Source organism: Lissotriton helveticus, chromosome 5_1 (genome assembly GCF_964261635.1).
Source record: "Lissotriton helveticus chromosome 5_1, aLisHel1.1, whole genome shotgun sequence".
Lineage (NCBI taxonomy): Eukaryota > Metazoa > Chordata > Amphibia > Caudata > Salamandridae > Lissotriton > Lissotriton helveticus.
This window is the reverse complement of record NC_136065.1, coordinates 740,797,430-740,811,784: the sequence shown is the minus strand read 5'-3', so window position 1 is coordinate 740,811,784 and position 14,355 is coordinate 740,797,430. Positions and strand designations below refer to the sequence as shown.

At 44.2% G+C, this 14,355-nt stretch overlaps 1 protein-coding gene across 2 annotated transcripts in view; it reads left to right on the top strand.

Annotated features, from left to right (window-relative positions):
• The first annotated feature begins 225 nt into the window (after nt 1–225).
• LOC144754887 (hexokinase-1) overlaps nt 226–14,355 on the top strand; it is a 1,510,469-nt gene continuing 1,496,339 nt past the window's right edge. The window contains exon 1 of one of the 2 annotated variants that reach the window (XM_078643208.1): nt 226–1,217. In XM_078643208.1, coding sequence (XP_078499334.1) covers nt 1,155–1,217 — 63 coding nt within the window. In that variant the 5' untranslated portion in view covers nt 226–1,154. The remainder of the gene's footprint in view (nt 1,218–14,355) is intronic. The other variant, XM_078643209.1, reaches the window with a different exon arrangement.

Sequence of the window (14,355 nt, the reverse complement as noted above, 5' to 3'; positions counted from 1 at the left end):
TTTAGGAAGCACAAGCAGGGTCAACAGAATCACATCAACCCTCTGGCTACGCGCATAATAAAGCCAAGTTATTGGCGTTGTCTTTGAGCGTCTTCATAGCCTCTACCGGTAAAACTCAACGCCTATCACTTTTACTGGGTCCTAAAAACAGCTCGTTCGTGTGCACGGACCAGCTAAACATGAGGGTGGGGCTGTGCTCATCACGGGAACGTCACTTGGTCACATGACATTGTTGAAGGAGTGCTTGTGCTGGACGGGGGACGTACATTCAAGAGGGGAGGAATTGTCAATGCTGCCCCACTCTTCTACGATGGTAGCGAATCTTTGGACCAATTTCAACAGACGAAGGGTTTCGCAGGGTCTAGTGTATCCTAACCCATAACATTTTCTTATTGGGGGGGCACGCCCTTTCAAAGCATTCTACAGAAATAGCTGGAAATTACACGCTCTCCTGTTTAGGTTTAATAATAATAATAATATAATACATTGCAGACTACAAGTGAAGAATTTGTAGAATATTCTACGAGGGTGGACGGGCAATCCAAACCACGCTTCTTTTTATTTACCCCAGGACTCCACTCATGAGTGCAAGGAAGTCGTTAACAGTAACACTCTATGTCGGGGTATTACGCGTCCCAGCAATCACTTCTGTCTCACAACTTGGGGAAGCACCCTCCCCTCTGGACTGCCCCCACAACTCAAGAGGAGCATCGTCATCTTGCATCTTTTCCGCAAACCTTTTCTTGAACCCAACTCCCTGCATCAATTAACAGAGTCCTCTCGTAATAGCTCTTTAGAATATCCCAGTCGCAAGACCCGCCTCCCATTTCTATATCAGAAGGAGGGCGGACAGCCCTTTCTGTCTCCCAGGTCCCTCGTCACTCCTTCTTCGCCACTCACTGCTCACGTACACAGCCAATCCAAGACCAGGAAGTGGGCCGGAATCACCCAGTCACCAATACTGTGTATAAAAAAAAACATTTACATCTTTCGTTTCTTCCACTGGTTGAGTGGGGAGCTGCGGTGGTCTGATTTTAGGAATCTTGCTCGGCGACAATAAGAATAAGAATAACTCTAGCTGACCTTTATCGAGCGGTTTGTCTCGACCTGCCTTTGTCTCGAAACACCCCAGTCGCTGCATTTTATCTGGCGGAATGATCGCTGCGCAACTCCTAGCATACTACTTCACAGAATTAAAGGATGATCAAGTCAAAAAGGTGAGTCGTGTGCCGTATTTTGTATTTAAGAATAAACCCAGTATAAAAATAGATAAAATACCCCGTTCCTGTTAGTAGTTGTTTGAATGAGATAAAAACACCAATCGCGCTATCGCAGCACGGTCGGGCAACACAGTGCACTCTACATCTTGTATTGTACAACGAGGCGTTTGAGTACTTTTAGGCCTTTTATTTTTTGACACGTTGAAGCTCTTTTTGGTATGCTGTGCAATACCCTTGAAAGCTGGATGTGGAAGGTCTTTCTGCTGCTGACGGCAGGCTTTTGTCTCCCTGTTGGCCCTACTTGGAACTGTATGCACTACCGTATTAATCGACATTGAAGACTTCAAACACACCAATGGCCACCAAAAATATGCTTTAGAATGGATAATTGCATACAATTTTCTAAGAGGGGTTTCGATATACTAACATCCTACAGGACACCCATTTGTCTTCGAAATATGCGTTGTACTTTCCTTAGTGCAAAATAGTGCTTGTTGTTATCGGCCATTCACTGTACGTGTGAGACTTAATGTATAAATAGGACCTAGGATACGTTTGCCAGAACGCTTCACACACCTCTCAAAAGACATCGTACATGTGATTGCTTAATAACTGGGAAAGCTTGGCTAGATATGCTGCCTCGACTATAATGTGTCGAGAAACAACCTGGAAAATACTTTTAAAGTAAATCATCGTGTTTGCATTTCTCCTATTCACACTATCACGAAAAACGCAGCTAATACCCCCTCCCCACTCACCGAACTCAAAGCTAAAATATTACGAATTTACTGCATTGGTTTACAGTTAGTACATGCCGATCTATTTATATGTGTTTCGGTTAGAATAGCACTCGTTTATACAGTGCTGCTATACTGTGTAGATACCGATCTAATTATCTGTGTTTCAGTTAGAATGTCATTCGTTTATACAATGCTGTTATAATGTGTAGCCGTAGCAAACGCACAGTATAATCTTGCGCAATGGTTTAAGGTATTTTGTGATGTTTACACTCGTGTGATAATGTTTTTTCTTGTCACTGCCTTTGATAGCATCTGTTGAAAAAGCGGCTGCAGTCGGGAATAAAGGTGACTGCATATATTGGACGGCAGAGTCTAAAGCGTGAAAAGGTCAAATGTTCTCCAAGGGGGTTGAGTTAGGGGAGGAGCAATAATCACGCGAGACGTTTCCTGCTATTGGTAATGTTACGTACGGGTATATCCTTGAGGAAAGCCATGAAGGGCCCTCTCCAGCCTCAAGGTCATCAGCGACAGCGATGGCTTTCCATTGAGATATCCATTCCCGTTAATACTTAAAAGAGGAATCGGCACGCTTTGTTTGTCTTTCCGTCAGCGCGACCAGTGTGGAAGTGGGTGGGATCTGAGGGGCACGACTCGCTCTTACTTTTTAATATAAGAAAAACAGTTTGCCCTAATTTCTCTGAAAAGGTAACCGGACCGGGGCGGATAGTCTTCCCTTTTCCACCAGTATCCACACAGAAAACTCTTATTCAGGCACTGGTATTAAGTCGATTACATTACTGTAACCCTCTCCTGGTCTCAGCTAACGAGTCCTTGCTGTGCAGATCTGCTGCAGGTAGTCCAGACCACGGCGGCTGCTAGGGTGACCAACTGGCATTGGTGCAAATTCAGGACGGCGAGTGTCAAAATTCAGGACAAAGGGTCAAAATTCAGGACACAAATTCAGGACAGGCGGTCAAAATTCAGGACAAAACTTCAGGACAATTGGATAAGTTTTACAGACACACCAGAGGTCGCGCAATAGTATATAAGTAAGCCCAGCCATATCCAAACATATTCAACCATTTGCAAAACTATCCATCATGTATCCTTCATCTATCATTTCACTCATCCATCCCTTCATTCATCCTTTCACTCATCCATCCATCCACCCTTTCACCCTATCCATCTGTACACTCATCCATCCACTCTTCTACCCATCCATCCATTAATTCACTCATCAATCCAGCCATTTACCCGTTCACCTATCCAGCCATCCTTTCACTTACTATCCATCCACCCAGTCACTCATCCTTCCACCCTTTCAGTCATCCATCCTCCCTTTCTCGCTCCATCGACCCTTTCACTTAGTAATCCTTCCTTCCATCCATTCACGCACCCACCCATCTACTCATGAATACATCCATTGACCCTATCACTCATCCATTCTTTCTCTCATCCATTTATCCTTTCACTCCTTCACTTATCGATTCATCCTTTTGTCCATCTACCTTCCTTTTCACTCACTCGCTCATCCATCCTTACATCCACCCTTTCGCTCATCTGTCCATCCATTCACCCTTGCACTTATCAGTTCATCAATCCATCCATCATTTCACTCATGCATCCACCCACTCACTCACTCATCATCCACCTTTTCGCTCATCCATGCTGTCACTCATCCATCCACCCTTTTACCCATACAGCTACCCTTCCACCCATACATCCAGCTATTTACCTTTTCTCGCTTCCATCCTTCCTCTCACTCATCTATCCATCCTCTCATTATCCATCTATTCAATCTTTCATTCATCCATCCACCCTTTCACTAATTCATCCAGCCATCCCTTCACTTGCTCACTCGCCCACCTTTTCATATTAATTTTGAGCTGAGCCTTTTTGAGAAGAGGCCCATCAAGAACTTCACCCTCGCTGCAGGAGCCATTCCAGGACTGGGACAGAAGCCACCCAGGGCAGAGACAGGATCCACAACAGGGGGGGGGCAGGAGCCACCACATGGGGGGACAGGAGCCATCACTGGGGGGGGGCAGGAGCCATCACAGGAGGGGAAACAGGATCCACCAGGGTGGGCACAGGGGTGGGCATGCAGTATTCTAGCATCATCTTGGTCTCTTCCAGGGTGGGGTAGGGCTCCTCACCCCCTCTGGGACAAGACCACGAGAAGACAGGCTCTCTTTCCAAAATGTTAGTTTTGCCATCCCCCACTGTGATGTACAGTACTTAAAGGAGATACTCCAAGAAAACTGATTGTCCTTCATACTTTGTTAATCAGTGTGGGAGCGATTGTGCAATTTCTTAATTTTCTTACATTCTAGACTGCATGTTTGAAGAACCGAGGTTTGCTTATAATTTAGTGACAGTAATTACGCTCTGTGAAGAGAACCACGTGCTGCCTTGGTGTAATCAGGGCCGGTTCTAGGATGTTTGGGGCCCCGGGCAGAAATGGAATGTGTAAAGCCCCTCTAAATTGCGTAGACATGGTGCATTCATGGCTGTTTGCATCTGAATAGACGCCCCTGCTCCTGAAGCTGCCCCCCCCTCTGTCACCTTCAAGACCTTTAACAGCTCATCAAGGGCTGGAGGTGTGAGGGTTGCCACCCCGCTGTGCCTCTCCAATGCTGCCGGGTATCTGAGCTTTTGTACTGCCTCAGAGTCTGTTACACCCGACCTCAGCATCGGAGTCAAGAAGGGAGGTGGGTTGAAGCTGTGCCGGCTTCAGGGAGTTGCGACCGGTGCCTGGTTAAAATTACGGACAAATGGCGTCGGTTAAAAGATCCTTCACGGACAACGGACAGAAGGCTGAAATTACAGACTGTACCTGAAATTTACGGACGGTTGGTCACCCTAACGGCGGCACGCCTTGTCTCCAACGCTCCACCTAGAACGGCTTTTCTTCCCGTCTCCAGCAGCTTCACTGGCTCCCGATGTGCAAGCGAATTAAGTTTAAAATCTGCCTCGTCCACAAGGCCGTGTATGACAAGGGTACCACTTACCTTGCTAAGAAACTTAATCAGTATACCCCTACCAGGGCTCTTCGCTTCGGAACCAAAACCCTTCTCTTGGTTCCCCGGTTTAAGAAATCCAGGATGGGTGGGAAAGCTTTCTCTCACCTTGCTCCACTTTACTGGAACCAGCTCCCCACCCATCTGAGACAATGCCCTGACCATCTTCAATTTAGACTGCTACTCAAAACTGCTCTGTTTCATTTCTGCCTTCTGTCCGCTTCTTGTTGCAGCTCCGCAGCGCAGAGATACCCCTTCGGGGTGGTTCAGGTACTCTACAAAACACTTAAATAAATACATATTTCCGAAGTGTAGGGCACAGGATGTCTTGGAATCATTTGAAGCTTCCTGATAACAGATTTATTCTCTTTGAATGGTATTGCAAGGGAGTTACCAGCTGAGCTGTGAAGTGTGCTGCAGTTCTAAAAAAAAAACAAAAACATTTGAGAACGTGCAGTTTGGGTATTTTTAAAATCTATATTTTGGAAGCCTTTTTTATCTTAAAACATTTTGCACATTTAATAGCAGCCTGTTTTCTACTCTGTGTAATGCAATTTTGAAAAACTGACTTACATATTTACAGCGCTCGCTGTTACAGATTGGTACCTTGTAGCACTAAACATACAATGGTCACTATTCTCCACTACACCAACCAGGATTAAATTCTGTGACTTTCTGGTTACACTCACAGACCTATGCAGTGCATTAACTAAAAGAGGTTTCATAATGTACAATAGTGCATTTTGCACTGATTAACTTTACTTACATTATATTTTCATTTAAGCTGTGCGTTATTTTATATCTAGTTACCTAAAATAGAAAGACCGAAAAAAGTGCCAGAATATATACGTATATATTTTTTTAAGCACCGCTTTTACTCTGCGCTCACTTATCATGCCCCATTTTGCGCTCAGATTCCATAATTTTTTTTTAATGCATTTCGACCGCTGAGCCCAGCAGTACTAGACTTGGAGCAAAAAGCAGTAATACCCACTTCTTAATATGTAGAAAATCAAATAATTAGCACAAACAATAGGTCTCCGAGTGACAACAGCAGGATTTCCAAGATTCTGATGTGGAATGTTTCTAAGAGAATGGTGTCAGAACTTGCTTATTCACTCACTCATCTATCTATGCATTCCTCTCAGTGAGTTAAACACTCACTGCAGACATCTGTAACCTATAAGTCACTCTGCCTTATCTAGGGCCCAGATTTTCAAAATAATCACAGAACGCAGCGCAGCTGCCAAAAATGCTGCGCTGCGTGACCGGGAGTAGGAGAGCACCATATCTACAGAGATAATGTCTCTCTCTTCCCCGCTCCCTAGCATCTGCATGGTTTTTAGCTGCTGTACACCAGCCACACACCTTAGAGCCTTAGTGCTAGGGTGCGTACCAGAATCCACCATAGGTTTTGTACTGGAAGGACAGCCTTCCAGTACAAAATACTATGCTTAGACACACTTTAAAGCTTTTCCTACTCCTTTAAATGCTTACCAGCAGCATTAATTTTTGGTGCTAAACCCAGTCTAATAATGTTAGTAGATAGGGTTTTGTGTCAAAAAGCATGGGTGGTTGCATGGGAACTCCTATGTAACACCCCCTGTGACGCAAAGTAATGGAAAGCAGCATTTCGCACTGCTTTGCATTACTTTTCCATACAAACCAATGCAAATACCAAATTTGCGTTTGTTTGTTAATCCCTAAAGAAGTTTAGCGTCATGTGTGCGTTAAAAAAGTAACGAAAATCAACACTAAACCTTTGAATTTTAGCCTGAATGTTCTGTGAGCGTTGAAAGTTTGTACTAGTCTTCCCTGCTGCATCCGTTCTGTGAAAATGGAAGATTACACTTTCTTCTCTCTGTGAGAGACGGAAGCTGACATTGCTACTGACAAACTGTACCTGTTCTCTGAGAATGCAGAGTGTGCCCTGCAGCTGCCCGATTTGTAGGTATCCCGTAATGTGGAAAGCTAATTCTGTTGCTGCCTTAGCTGTACCTGTCCCCCTGAAGATGGGAAGCTTTCACTGTTTCAGCCCAAGGTGTATCTGCTATGTAGAAGGTGCATTTCCACTGCTTTAAAACATCATATGTATAAACAAAGCAAATCTGGAATGTCGTAGCATAACCTACCCTACAAACCAAGGACTATGTCTCAGTGTATCATGTGAGATGCATATAAATACCTAGAATTGGGCCTGATCCCATAGGACAAATATTAATGCTCTAAAACACGACTGAAAAGAGAATCAGGGTCCATGGTTCAGCACTTCTTGTGGTAGGGAGACATCAATACAAGCTCTAAGGGACCATTCGATAGAACTTTGAGTTAGGCAGCACTATAGTAAGATAGTAAATCTGGATGCCATACCTCCAACCTCTTTTGGAAGAATCAGGAGTTCATGGGAGGGTCTAGCTCTTCGCCCCTGTAATACGAATATAGAAATAATCGATTGTGCCGTGGAGAAAAATTCCCAATGCACTTCAACCGGAAACTCATGAAACATGTATAATACGCAGGGGCGTACTTTCATTTTGATTGCGTTTATGCGTCCAATCCAAGTAAGATATAATAGGGCCCATTGTTTAAGATCTAACTTCAATCGCATTTACAATGGGGGGGTAATTTGCTTTATATAAATCTTCCACTCGAGACGTAAGCTTTATCCCTAGGTAGGTAATTTCTTTTTTAACCCATTGAAAGGGGGAAGTTGATGCAATCTGCGACATCTTTGTCGGTGGGGCAGTTAAATTAATCTGACAAGACTTTTGGAGTTTAACCCGGAAGCCTGCTATTTTCTCAGTGATGATCTATCTGGGAGTGACGTACAACAAGACATCTGTAAATAGAGATATCTTGTGTTCTACAGAACCAAACTGAAGCCCTTGAATAGTGGGATTAGCTTTTATCTTTGCTGCTAGGGGTTTGATGCTGAGGGCGAATAATGAAGATGAAAGAGGACACCTCAGTCTCATTCCCCTAGTTAACCCCAACAAATCTGACACCGTGCCATTTATTAATACTTGAGCTCAAGGATGGGAGTGGATGGGCTGTATCATAGTACTAAAACATTCGCCGAACTGAAAGCTACACAAGGTACTAACCAAGAATGACTAGTCCACACAGTCAAAGGATGTCTCGGCGTCAAGCGCCACCATGACCACGGGGATATGCTTATTAGTTGCTTTACCATCAATTGGATTACCCGCCGCAAATTGTTATGGGTCTGATGGACCTTGATAAATCCCAACTGATCAGGATGAATCAGCTCGGGCATAATTTCCTCTAATCTATTAGCTACAATTTTAATTTAAAATTTGGCATCAATATTATTTTGGTAATTGGTCTGTAAGGTGTACATTGTTGAGGGGTTTTCCCTGATTTAGGAATTACAGTAATTAAGGCTTCACCCATTGATGGGGACGCTGATTCGGAATCGGTATTTAATTAAAGAGGTCAGACAAATATGAGGTAAAGTCTGAACTAAAAGTCTTATATAAATGAGTATTAAATCCATCGGGACCAGGTGTTTTATGTAGCTTGAGAGAATCGATCACATTCTGTACCTCTTCTCTTGTAATGGGACTATTCAAGCTATCCTTCATATCTGAGGAAATTTGTGGCAAGTCGACTGAATTTAAGAAGTTTTATTGTTTTCCCCGAATTCAAGGAGTCAGAAGTTTAGAGGTGTTGACAGAATTCTCTGAAAGCTCTTGCTTTTCCTACTTCTGTTTGGTACACAGTCTCCCCCTCTCCTCCTGTTTCGGAGCAATATAGGCCTTTTCCTGTTTAATTCTTAACTGTCGCGCCAGAAGGGAGCCTGTTTTGTTACCACATTCATAAGTAATCTTTCTCAGGTGTAAGAGGGTGATCTCCTCTCTATTATCATATATAGCCTGAATCTTCCCCTTCAGGGCTGTCACTTTCCTCTGGAGGCTAAGAGTGGGAGCAGCCTTCTGGGCCTTCTCTGCTAAAAAAAAGTTCCACCTCTAGTGCCTGTCTCTCCTTGATATTTTTTTGGGTGTAAAGTGGACATAATAGAAATGCACTTACCCCGGAAAGCCGCTTTGAACTCATCCCAGGTTATAGAGGATCAGGTATCCCTGGGGTCATTTATCTGAAAAAAGTATTTGATTGTTTTCCGAATTTTATCTTGAAAGAGGCCTTCACGCATGATGAGTACATTAGAGAAATACCACCTGCGATACCCAGATTTCGGCTTAGGCCATGAGAATAGAACCTCTAGAGGAGCGTGGTCTGATATAATAATTGGATGTATCACAGCTGATGTAACTGCTTGATATAACTGTTGACTGAGAAAAGTGTGATCAATCCCAGAATATGTTCTATGGGAGTGTGAAAAAACGGTGTAATTAGTCCAGGCTGGAGCTCCCTCCATATGTCTAATTAACCCAATTGGTGTATTGCTGATTTGGCTACTTTAGTGAATACGCCGGTCTGAGATCTATGTGAATGGGTGGTATCTAGTTTAGGATCCCAAATCAAATGAAAGTCTCCCAGCACTATTATATCCCCATCAGCAAATCTTCCCAGTAGAGAGAGGAAGGTCTAAAGAAATTCAGATTGCCCCGTGTGAGGGGCATAGATTGTAGCTATAGTACATAATCTGTGGCTGATTCGCCCTTAAACCATTAAAATCCTTTCCACCCTTGTCTATCTTGCTGCCAAAAATGTGAAATTTAACTGAGGAGTGAAATAGTAAGGCAACCCCCTTATGCTTAGTAACAGCAGAAGATCTATATATAAGCGGGTATGATTTGTGATGTAATCTCCTATCCTCACTCTGTTTAAGATGTGTTTCGTGGAGAGCTACTATATCGAAATGGTGATCTGTAAGGTATTTCGAGAGCTGGTGATGTTTATTGGGAGTGTTTGAACCTCTAGCATTCCACGTCAAGGTATTATGCGTCATGTTAGGAAATTAGAGTTGAACATGTAAATATAAGTTGCTCCATGAATGGGACAAAAAGGTTCCATGAATCTTGCATTTCTCCCCTCCCCCACCTCTCCCTTTACCCCCAATCTCCCCACCCCATCGACTACATCCCAACCTCTCCATGCTAGGAAAAACCACACAATAAAAGAAAACAATCTAAAATACTAAATATTACAATTTCGAAGAACTAAGTGTATCATCTACTTTATGATTTAACAGGTATTGGGCACAAACCTGCTCTGGTACCCTGCAGACCGCACCGAACTATCCTAGTTCTAATATGAACTGCAGCATGTCAAATCTGGAGGAGAACTTTACAATCAAAGTAACACATTGCAGGCAACATGGAAACCTCTTGAATGTAGGAGAACCTCAAAAAGGCGCTGCCCTCCCCTCACTACGACAGGGCAGTAAATCAGCACTGGCAGACTAAGAGCCAAGGAAGGGAGCTGGTAGCAACCAAAGTGATCATGAGGTGAAGAGTTGCAACATGTCAATAGAGAATCACCAAGGATGGAAAGAAAAAAAGGCATCCTTCCCTCTCATTTATTATTAGCTTTTCCTCCCTTCCGCTTTGAGAGCCATATTCTAGAAGAGTGTTCGGTGTCAGCTGACCCCGAGGGATTACCTCGAGGGGCCTCTTTCCCCACAGTCACTTCTTTAGTTAAGCCCAACAGAGAAGCTGCCCCGCCAAGTTCTGTGAAGTGATGTTGTTTATTGTTGAACTCGAAGGCAGTCCCAAAAGGATAAGGCCATCTGTATTTAATATGACTGTCTTTCAGTGTTGTAACGACTGGTCTGAATTGTAATCCACGGGCCAGGGTAGCTGGGGGCAGTGTTCTGATGTAGGGAGCATGTAGCTCTCTGAAAGGTAATATTGTCACTTTTCCGACCTGTTTGAAGGATCAGTTCTTTGACTTTGAAAGAGCTTAACTTGGCTAAGATGTCTCTAGGTCGTTTCCCTTTACCAGGAGCCTGTGGCCCCACACTATGCATACGTTCCAGCTGCACCTCCGGATGATGGTCGCCCAAGATGAAAAAAAAAGGCTAACTATATGAAAGCTGCAAGATCAGTACCCTCACTTCTTTCCACCAGGACAGCATTCTTATATTATCATGTCGGGAACGATATTCCAAATCTTCATACTTAAGGAGAGCGGCCTGTAGATGAAAATGAAGGAGCTCCGTCTTCCCTTCCATCGGTATCATTAGCTGATCCATTTCTTGAAGTTACGACTCCTTGTCCAGAGCACGGGTACCGACTGAGTCCACATCAACCTGAAGGGAGACCAGATGAGAATTAACCTCTGCTTTTGAAGGCTTTAATATTCTTGTAAGGAGGAGAGAAGGTCTTCTTTTGTTAGTGCCATATTTTTGCTGAGGAAGGGTTGTTACGCTCTGAACTGACCTCTGGTGGGGCAAAATAACTAAAACACTAATAGTCTGGACCTTCCTACACGACATAGACAAACAAGTGGTAAAATGGTATGCAAATCTAGAGATAGCGGTGGTCCTAGGTAGTCTCAAATGGGGTTCAAGTTTGTAACATTTCTCTGGGAGGGTACCAACATCCGACCCTTCCGGCCCCCTGGGCAGAACCTTCCATCCACACACCGGGGACAGTAAAGGGAAAAGTTCAATCAGGCCCAGCACTGCGCTCTCTAATTCTGTCTCTACAGTCACTGGAGGTGACTCCACCCTCCCTATTGAAGTGCTCCCCTCCAAAGGCCGCAGATTGTACAGTGTAGGATATTTAGCTTTTAATTAGGCTTCATCAACAGCCGGTGCTGAACATTTATTGAGGATGAGGTTAAAGTGTGCACCGTTAGCACTTTGTCTAAGAATATAATCTGCGAGGGTATTGACTTGATTTGCTTCCTAAATCACCTGCCATACAGACCTTGGCAGTAAAGGCAATTTGCATAGGCCTTACTCAGGTGAAGTTGCCATCTTTAGGTCAGGCACTCAATATTGTAGATCGTTTGCAACCGTGCGGACTCCAATACCCCCTAGCTACGGGAGATCTCCTCCCAAGGGTGAACCGACCTGTTCAAGCAGCACAGTCATCCCCCCCAGAGGTTCCCCCAGCCCCTCCCGGGCCTTAATCGTGCCGGGGCCATCTTATCGCAGCGCTATCGGTTCTAATCTTCCAGATTTTACTGGTGCACCACTTAAGAGAGTAGGGGGTGTACAGAGTGCAATCGCTGGAAAATGAGGCTGGTGTAAGGGCAGCGCTATCACCGACTAGGTCCGACTATTGGGCCCGCCATATTGTCTCGGCGGTCCCGATCGCCACCATTTGAGAAAGCAGTTTTCTCCTTCTCGAGCACCGGGAATTGCGTTGTTAGTGTGTCACTGTGATGTGCAGTCTCTGCGTGGTCTGATAGTGGCTGTTCAAATGGTGGATGCCATTAGATTAGGGGCGATCCATGGAGTAAACTGCAGAGCCTCTGAGGATTATATCCACCTGGTCATTATGGTTGGCCATGCCTCCTTCACAATATATTCAAAGCTGATTTTTTGAGTAATAAGTCATGTATGGAGACTTATTACTAATATGATTACTTTTGTGCCATGAGCACTGCAACTTTGGCTGCCATGTATTACCTACTTGTAGGTGTTTCAAACTGGCAAATCCTTTTTAGGTCTCGCTGAAGCCATCCCGTTAGGGATGCTTTAATGAGATTAAAGTAAGGGCTTTCAGAAGTGCACCCAAAGTGCGGATCGGGTACAGGGCATGTGAGCACAACTGCGCGCATTGTGCACAGCTTCCATTTGCCACCAGACACCTTCGTGGGAGCGCGCTGCGCTCCCCCTCTGCTGCCACCCGCATTCAGCTCACCAGGCTGCACACCCCCTCACCCCCCATATGCTCGCTCGCCAATGTCCCTCCCACCCTTCCTTTGATCTCCGCCGCGAGTTCTCACAGGCTTCTCTCCGTCCCCTTCCTTTAATGGCCCTACCCCTCCGCCAGCACAGAGCGCGTATCGCTTGTTGTTGGAATGTATCAAACAGTAGACAGTAAAGCGGTTTGTAACTTATGACCACAGTTTTACTGTCCATTTGATCTCCTTGGAGAATACTCCCCCCCCCCCCCCCCCCTTAATAAGTACTTGCATTTCCTTTGAAAGGCACATCTGGGTTGGCCTCTTATCTAGAGCATGCTAATGCCACTTCCTCGAAACGCCGATAAATTGAGCACGACCAATGCCACAGACTGTAAAACCTCTTTCACGATAACTATTGAAAGCCCGAAGATATTCCAAGCATAGGTGTGATGCAATAAAACTAGAGCCATAAAACAAAAATAACTCATTTAACGTTGATTCTGAATATGTTTAGCCCCCTCCCCACACACATACCTCCTTCAGATCTTTGTTTATTCATGCAGTGCTTTTCAGCAATTTCCGTCTGAAAGCGCTTACGTTTGAACAGTAAACCTATTTATACCGGCTTGCTACTGCAAACGCATTTTTGGTTAATCGGTTTGCCCCAAGGTGCGACCAATACGGAACTAAAAGTAATCCTGATTGTAGGGTTTCCTGTTTAGTAATGTTGCTGTGTAGTCCCCAGAGAACATTACAAAGATTAAATATTTCCTTCATTTTTCTCAATCAAGGAAATGTTGGGATGAAAGCTTCCCCTTCACAAAGGATTCTAAAATGGCCTCTGTATTGATCATGGTTGCTAAATGCAAACACGTGTGTAACATAATAGGCCGTAGGACTGACCCACGAGCTTGTAAACATTCCACCTTCAGTGTACAATCAAAGCTTGCTCGGGTGAGCCTTTCTTACCAGATAACATTCATGACCCACATTAGTATGCAGCAGGCATGGGAAAATTATAAACTCCTATTAACACTGTCATGGTATCTGACAAAAAGTTGTCACGGTAAATGAAAAGCGGGGATCTTGTCCCTTTCTTCGGTCTGACATCTGTTGCTTAGCTCACAGATTGTATTATATTCCAGGCTGCTCACCATTTACGAGGGACATTTTGAGAGCAGCTTTACTTTATGAATGAACTCTGTTTTACCTCGCCAACCTCATGTTGCACCGTACGTCAGACTGGATCACACTCGCATTACATCCGCAAAAACAGAATTTTTCACATTGCCTGGTGTGTGTTTATTATTGTATAAAAATAATACTGAACGTAGTAAGCTGGCATTACCTATAACATTCGACCATGAGAATGCCTGAATGCAAAGAGTAATTTTCATTCAGACGCAAACTTTTCCTAAGCAAGTTGCCCTCCATAGGTGTCTTCTATACAAAGTACAAGAAGACTACAAATCAGGCGCACCTCCCTATCGAATCAGCAGGAGGTAATTTTTCACAGGTGATACACGTTTACATGCATGAACAGTATAAAACAATAAAGGCTAAGCCAATAGGTTTGACAGTGATTGTCAG